The sequence below is a fragment of the Nanorana parkeri genome, unplaced genomic scaffold, assembly GCF_000935625.1.
Source record: "Nanorana parkeri isolate BGI_ZX_2015 unplaced genomic scaffold, ASM93562v1 scaffold354, whole genome shotgun sequence".
NCBI classification, from domain to species: domain Eukaryota; kingdom Metazoa; phylum Chordata; class Amphibia; order Anura; family Dicroglossidae; genus Nanorana; species Nanorana parkeri.
The window spans coordinates 747,939-756,683 of record NW_017306622.1 but is presented as its reverse complement, the minus strand read 5'-3'; the positions used below and the strand labels follow the sequence as shown (position 1 = coordinate 756,683).

Below are 8,745 nucleotides of genomic sequence, written 5' to 3'. Positions count from 1 at the left end.
GGGTGGGGGGGGGGGCCTTTAAGGCCTTGTTCCACCAAATGCAGAGCAGATCTGCATGAGTTTCTGCACACGCAGTGCAGTGGGTTGTGCCGCGTTTTTGATGCGTTCCAGGCCGTTTTTGGTTAAAAAAATATATATATTTTTTAGTTTAAAATGGGCTTTCAGTGCGTTCCAGGGCGTTTGCATGCGGTTTTAATGTATTTGAATGTGTTCCAGAGCAGGTAAAATAGGGCCTGCTGCAGTTTTTACCTGCTCTGGAACAGAACGCTGCGATGTGAACTGGAGCTGAAAATAAAATTGGCCGCAGTTTTGCTCCGGTCTGTAAGTGCTCTGCTCTTGGAACGTGCTTGGTGTGAACAAGGCCTCACAGTAAATGAAAGAATAATGAATCTACTGGCAGAGCTGACATGCAATAGGGGACTATGGCATTAATGTTAGTGAGAGTCATAAATGTAATTTTTTTGGTTTTGCCCAAAGTTCCACTTTAAATGTATAGCTGGACTAACAGGTGTTTTTGAATAAGTGCCCAGAGTTCCAGTTTAGTGCATAGCAAACTGAAAACAAAAAAACTGTGGCTCCAGTCTCATCCAATAGTGGCTTGCTGAGTCCTATGCAGCCTATGCCTCAGCAATCCTAAATTACGCATGTTTAAAAAAAAAACTGCACTGATTTGCTTTACACTGGCCCTCTGAGAATGATGACCACCTGTGATTATGGACCGGCTCCTACACCCAGTCTGGCAGCTCAGCTTAATGCTTGTTGAGGTAAAAAGCAGAGTAAACGTAGGGTAGGGAAAAGTCTTTCAAGAATGGCTTTGTTAATAGAAACCTATTCCATACCTGTTACTTATGGGATAAAAAGGGAGAGGAACCACAGTAATCACAGGCTGGGCTATTAAGTGTATAAATATGGGTTAACTGGTTAAAAGAAATTAGAAGAAAGACGGGTCATTATTTCCCCTTTAAAACCACAAGCGATATTAAAATGCCTCAGAGTACATTGTGGCTATGATGTTTACCAGAGTCTTCTTCAGATTTGGGAGAGGTGAGAATGGCAAACTTTGTATTATAGCGAGCTTTTTGTTTATCACTGAGCATGTTCCACTGTGACTCAAGCAGCTCTTCAATCTCTTCTCTGGAAGCATCTGGGTGTTCATTGATCACCTGGGGAAAACAACGGCACAGCTCTCAAATTGAGGTAATATCACACACATAGATGTCAAACAACAACAACGCCATCAAATATATTTCAGAGTAGATATCAGCCTAAAGAAACATTTTCTCAGTATGACAAGGTACAGGCCTGGACACCTTATATAGAAGCCAAGCAGGTGCATCCCTGTGCCTTTAAAGGGACGTTGGGCTACCTCCTGACAAACCTGCACCCAATTTGATCTTTTGCCATATGTGCTCCAAGATGGAGACTCTCATAGTTTAGAGCTAGGACCGCACTATTTAGAGGTGACTTGGCACGGCTTTCACATTTTCTGCAGAAGACGTGTATCTAAACCTCTGTTATTAACCTTAGCAGCGAGACAAGTTTTTTTGCATGCTGGCTGGTGAGTGTGCTGGGAAATCTTTTTGCTGTTTATATAGAAGGTGCAAAGACATTTGGAACAAGCAACAGCGTGGCTTCGATTTCATGTATGCAGTCATCCCCACCAGCTCTTCTAAATCTCTATTCCTGCACAATCAGTCATATCTACAATTCGCTTACACAGCGCCACATACGATTCTTAACTAATCCCCCCCTTATTGTGCCCAATCGTACAATAGTCCTTTCCTTTAACCACCTTCTCCATAATATATGGAGTCAACCCCCTACCCCCAGTGGATCGCCCAAACTGACAAGGTATCTAAAGAAGTTTAAAATGTATGTAAACCCTAACAATTACAGCCTATTATTGTCTCTATTTCAGCCTCTTAAATAAGCCATTGAAAGTGTTTGGTTACATCTGTTGATTCTATTGCTCAGTGCAGGCACAATGCAAGAACAAGAAAAATACAATGCATGGGAAGGGGGTTTAACACCGCGGATGTCAACTGGTTAACATATTACGGAAGTCCATTTATTTGAATGGCATGCCTAAAGCACTCAGAAAAGGTGTGTTCCGCCACAACATCCACACGTCGGCAAGGTGCCATTCAGAAATGGTAAATTACATTTACCAAGAACTAGGGATGCACAGATACTAGTATCGGTGCAGATGCCGAGTATTTGGGCGAGTACTTATACGCGCCCAAATGCTCAGCCCTATACTTTCAGTATCAGAAAGCCGAGCAGCGCGTCATTACACCCTGCCTGGCTTCCTGATTGGCCGGGATCCCGGCTCCATACTCTCTCGTCACTTGTGGTCGGAAGCTGGCCAATCAGGAAGCCAGACACCGTGTAATGACGCGGTGCCGGGCTTTGATTGGTCGGAAAACAAAAGGGAACAGAGCGCCACCTCCAATCCACTTGCTGTTGCACACTCAAAGTTTTCAACAATCACAGTTTTTTTACACAGACTTGAGGGGCTGCTCATCCAAGGCTCTGGGGCTTCCACCACAAATATAGAAAACAAAAGGGAACATTCTATATTCGTGGTGGCGAATATAGAATCATGATTGATTGGTGATTCTGAGGAAGGGGGCTTGCCCCTGAAACGCGTCAATCTTGGCTGACTGCGGTCGGTGATGTGACCGGAGACCACCATGTTACATGGTCGGGGATATCCCATGTTGGGTTAACAGACAGTGTGGCCTCTCATTTGTTGTTAAAGCCTGATGAAAATGTTTGTGAGTACTTTTATCCCTTGTTTTATTTATTGTAATAAACGATTTTACACATGTAGGTGGCGCTCTGTTCCCTTTTGTTTTCTATATTTGTGGTGGAAGCCCCAGAGCCTTGGATGAGCAGCCCCTCAAGTCTGTGTAAAAAACTGTGATAAATTGTTGAAAACTTTGAGTGTGCAACAGCAAGTGGATTGTTCAGCTGGCAGCCATTAGCGCCAAGAGCTAAAGAAAACTTTGTTTGATTGGTCAGAAGCCGGCTTCATTCTCCCTTGTCTCATGACAGGGGAGAATGGAGTCGGCTTCACGGCCAATCAGGAAGCCGGGCGCCGCGTCATTATACAGCGCCAGGCTTCCTGATTGGCCAGAAAGCCAGGTCCATGCTTACTCGTCACCTAGTGACGAGAAACATGGGGATGGCTTCCCTGCTAATCGGGAAGCTGGGTGGCGAGCTTTTACACGCCGCCTGGCTTCCTGAATGTGACACCCGATACTTGGTATTGGCGAGTTCCCGGAAAAAAAAAATACAGGTATTGGTACATTCCTACCAAGAACTATGGAGGAGCAAAGTCTACCTAAACATTCCAATTAACGTATATCCCATCACACAGGCCATTGAACTACACAGTTGTAAACCTAAAAGAGGTTGAACTTCAGCCAAAATTTTTGGCTAAAAGAGTAAGGATGGGTTAGAACCAGTTAGGTTTTTAAGGAGGGAAAGTGTCTTTAAATGGATGGGATAAAAAAAAAAAAAAACCACACCCAAAAAGATGTGCTCCTAAAAAGGGATTTCACCCCTACTTTCCTGGGGACAGCAGTAAAATAGGAAATAGTCCACTGGGGGCATAGGAAGTCTGAAACCTTAGGGTTGTGATGCCACTTACAGGAGCACTGGCACACCAAAAAAAGTTGATCAGGCGTGGGTGAATCCCCTCAACTACCAGCAAGCCTCAATATAGTAGCAAAGCAGTAACAAAAGCAGTAACAAAAGCATGATTATAAAACTCAAAGTGTGACCTGTGTTCCTAAATGGACTCTTTACAGAGAACACAACAATCCTATCCTCTTGTCCAATGAAGGGCACAGGGATTCTAAAATTCTCAAGACATCCAAAAGCAGTTAAATCGAGGGGTGGGCAACATTGCCAAAAAACAGCTAACAGACCCAACAAGAACTCGGGACTGCCTGCAACTCAAAGATCAGCCTCAAGGACATATGCTTGAAGCTGGCAGAAATCTGTTCACACTTTCTCCCTAGTTTTACCAGAAGACCAGGCATGATGTTCTACCAGCAGATCCCAAAGCCTGGATGCAAACATGTCCAGTTTGTTAACCTGGGAGGCCAGGGGAGGTCCACACAGGTCTTGGAACACATCTGAGTGCAGAGGCCACTCACCCAGGTCTAGACACAAGCCAGCTGAGAAAATATACTTGCTAATGGTCCACACTGGGGATGTACGTAGCTGAAATGCGCTGGATCATGATGTTGTGCCCAAGTCCTCCCTGACGTTTGATGTAAGCTACCACCGCGGTATTGTCCCACTGAGTATAGATCAGATGGTCCATCAACAGAGGGGCCCAAGGCTAAAGAGACAGTATAACTGTCTGAAGCTCCAAGGTGTTGATCTGGAGACAAGATTTGACCAGCAAACAAGTCCCCTGTACTAACAAAGTGCCCAGGTCACCTCTCATGCCCAACATGTTGGCATTCGTTATCACGATTTTCCAGAACAAGGGAAGGAACAACTCCCTGATGTTGGACCTGGATCTGAAGCCATCAAGACTGGGGCACCTCGGCGCTTTGTATTAAACAAATGTTTGCCCAGAGACTATACAGATTTGTCCCACTATGACAAAATGTCAAGTGACAAATTTCTGGAATGGATCTGGGCAAACGAACTGCCTCAAAAGGAAGCTACCATCAGACCCAAAACATATGCAGAAGCATCTGCAGTCAGACTCGTCCTGGTATGAAGCACACGAGACTTGAGTCTTGACTCGAGAGTTACTTTTTCTGGGGAAGCAACACCCTGGCCCAGTAAGTGTTTAGAACCAGCCCCCGATACTCAGAGCAATGAGTCAAAACTGATGATTACTTCTAGAGGTTTAGAATTCATGTAAACCTTCTGCTTGATCTGGACAGTCACACACATTTGTCCTCCAGAGTCCTTGCCAACTGTTCCCTAAAAAAAAGGTAGAATAGAAGGGCCACAAACTGGTAGTACAGGGACCCCACTGCAAAGAGCAAAATGAAAGATGTGTACATTGTAGTAGGCATTTTTCCATCTCCTGGTAAATAGAAGCCATGGCAGATCTTACAGCCAATATTTTTGACCTCTAATATAAGCAGTCACAGCCCTGAGGTCTGAGTGCTGTGGATGTCGAGGCCATAGTAAAGTAAAAGCAACGATTCTGAGAATGATGATGAAGAGACGGGACTTTCTTGTATACTCCGTAGGCTTCTTCCATCATAGACTGAGAACTCTTGCCCTGATAGCATCTTAACATCATCCACAGTAGATCTGAAGAGATGTTGTCATGTCTAGATGGCGGCCATGCACAGCAAGCGCTTCTTGCAAGCAAGTTTTGCAGTCCACAGGGACCTGTGCACATATGATAAAACTAACAAGAGACTAATGCAAGATAGAAGACAACACAGCTAAAGTTTAGAACCAGAGACATCTGAGCCACGAGATCAATGATCTGCAGGGCAATAGCTTTGCATGGCCTTCAATATAAAGATGAGATCCCCTTTAAGCGATCAGGACTATTGGGCCATGGTTTGGTAGAGCAATACAGTCAGAACAAAGTATTAACTGATCCTGTTGGAGAACAATGCCCTAGAAAGAGCTTCCAGCATTAACTGTGAGGTCCTTAAAGGAAGGTGTGTCAACCACCAGAATAATGGTTGACTACTTAAAAGGAGAACTATGAGATGAGTGATTTCCACTCACCTCATAGTTCTAGCCGACCTGTGACAATGAGACTGTCACAGGTCGGCTCAGTAGATCGGGAGGTGAGGGAACACATACCGGCGTTCGCTCACCTCTCGATCCTGTCACGGCTCTCTGCCGTGACAGGGGAGGGGCTGGATTCCCCTCTCCCCGCTCCGATCTGCCAGCGCTGACTGGCGGAACGGGGGGGTGGGGGCGGGTACAGCTGGCTCTGGCCCTCTAGATAGGCAGAGCCAGCTGTCACTCATGCAGCTGGGCGGATCCCGTCATCTACGTCGGGATCCGCTCCAGGTGCGGCGTCTCAGTATACCGCGAGCTGTAGCTCGTGGTATACTGAGCTTAGGGTAACGGGAGGACGCTAGTTTGTGTCCTCCCGTTACCCTAAGGAGAACTATGGGGAAAAACACTGACCCCATAGTTCTCCTTTAAGGTGAGAAATTGCCAGATGCACAGTAGGGACAGACCACTTTGTAACAAACTCTTCACTAAGTGGGGAGGGACATCAAACGCTAGGGAGAAACACATAAGCCATCAGGGCACTTCCAATCTTTATACAGAAATAACTGAAAAAAAGTTGGTAGAAAGGGAAGGTCGGAGGTATGAAGCAAAGTCTCGAGTACTTACTGAACCTGGGCAGCTGGAAGAAATGCTTCGTGATTGAAAAAGAAAGATGCTAGAAGAAAGTACAGGTTAAAGTGACACTAATCGCAGGCGTTAAAGCATAAAAATGAGTTAAGGTGCCTTAACGTTTACCAAAAATGTATCTTGTGTATCACTCGGCTGTAGATCCCCCAATCATCTCTGAATTTGTGCCGACACTGTCCTTCCTTCTGGAGGGGGACTACTTTTGTTCTCCATGGTCCTTGTGTGTGTTGTAAAGTAGTCACCGCTCTAGGCTTACTCCTGTGATGGACTACAATCTCACGTTTAGTTTACCAATTTGTATTGAGATTGTAGTCCATCACAGGAGGGAGCTTGGAGCGGTGGTTACTTTACAACACACACAGGGAACAAACGTAGCTCCCCTCGAGAAGGCAGGACAGTGTCAGCACCAATGCAGAGATGATTTGAGAATCTACAGCCGAGTGATACACAAATAATATACATTTTTGTCAATAGTTAAAGCACTTGAATGCCTTTCGAGTATTTAACTCCTGAGTTTAGTGTCACTTTAAGACCTGACTCAGCAGAGGTGAAGTAAAGAAGTCTATCCTCCCAGGACACTAGCCAAATTGGAGGCATTTTACTAATATATATATGCCCTACAGTTTGTTTGCCAGTGTCCAATCCTCCTGTAGGTGGCAGTATAACCCGAAGGTTTTAGAATTATTGTGTCCCCCAATGGATGGAGGAAGTAAACCGGACCATCAACCAATGTGTCTGGCGCATGCTTTATTCTACCAAACTTACTACGGTCAATCCAGGAATATCCTCGACGAGCTCACCTCAATATCCTGCTCCACCAACATATCCTTCTTTAAAAAAAATAAAAACCTGATAAAAAGGTTCTAACCTTTCCCCACTATTTAAAACTAGGCTTTGGCTGTAGTTCCACTTAATACTGAACTGGCAGGTTGATAGAGCAGCTCACTTGCAATGAGGTGAGGAGGATGGGTGTCCCCCTCCTATACAAGCTTATAAGACTAAAAGGGAAATAATTCATGCAAAAGTAATGAAAGCGGATATAAGACGTACAGTTAGGTTCTGAAGGTCTGTAAATCACACTGCTCCAAGACCCTACAATCCCTTGAGAAACATTCAGTAGCCTATGCATATTGAAAAATATACCTTGACATTACTGCAGAAACCAGATAGATTACATTGATTTATCAGTAGCTATATATTATAGAATAGACTAAACTAACACCAACACAGAACTCCCAATACTATGCTTACCAACACACAAAGCAATTATAGCACAATTGCCATGTTTTGAAACGTGTCTAGTGTGACTACTTAATCCTTACAAGGGCAATCACAGAGCATGAAGGAGCAGCTTAGAATACAAAAGCCATCCTAAAAAGCAACCCATTGATGTACAAACACATACTCCAGCACTCCAAGACAACATATACAGTATATCAATACAGCAAACCTCTAAGCAATCAAAACTGTATTTTGACATATTGAAACAAAGTGCTTCTACAAGATGGCCTGAACCTCTGTACTACCAAACTGTACAAAACTCAAATCCATTGAGACCGTACAAAAATATTTTCAAAGAAAATTTGTCTTTCCAAATTCTGTACCCTAAACATTTTGAGCAACACTCTACAATGAAGTCCACTGCCAAATGTTCCTGACACCATAATGTACACAACAGCCCCATTAGCCAACAAAGACCTGTAAAATAAAGATCATGGACAACACACTACTCCTGGCTGCCTTCAAAGCTAACATTTAAAGAGCGAGGCATCAGTGCATATGATCTCTGAAGAGGAAGATCAGAGTTTAGACTGGCTGATCTTCCCCTTCAGGAAAGGTCACATATCCAAGACCAGCACTGAACAGAGACTTCAGTATCAGCTGAGCCTTTTGTTACTCATCAATTTCAGCAAGAAATGACACAAGGCTCTCACATTTACATTACGGTCTGCTTTAACTTGACCAGCTTGTGAGGAAAGCCAGTTGAGACTACACAGTCCTCTGCCTTCCATAACCAAGTAGGTTAAAGTCAACTCAACATGGTCTGGTGCTACTGTAAAGTTCTTGATGTCTAGACAGAAGACAAAACAAACATACAGGTCATCCATTTAGCTATGTTTTGTGCCTCTAAAATGTTTCAGGTACAGATAAAATCCTTTTTAGATCTTACCAAAAATCCAGTGAGTGCCCATTTGAGCTGACAACACCGCCTCTGCGGCACTGAAGCACTCTCAAGCAGTACTGTCAGCCCTGCATAGGTTTTCTCCTACTATATTACTGAGCACATCTGCCTTATGTTATGGGGATGAGGAGAGAGAGAAGTGTTCTGTAGTCCAGCAGAGAAGTACTGGACAGGAAAGACAAAAATACTCAATA

General features: G+C 44.2%; 1 protein-coding gene across 1 annotated transcript in view; it reads right to left on the bottom strand.

The window, feature by feature from the left end:
* WHSC1 (Wolf-Hirschhorn syndrome candidate 1) overlaps window positions 1–8,745 on the bottom strand; it is a 74,090-nt gene that overhangs the window by 28,877 nt on the left and 36,468 nt on the right. Inside the window, exon 7 of the mRNA XM_018558726.1 lies at window positions 1,019–1,163. Coding sequence (XP_018414228.1) covers window positions 1,019–1,163 — 145 coding nt within the window. The remainder of the gene's footprint in view (window positions 1–1,018; window positions 1,164–8,745) is intronic.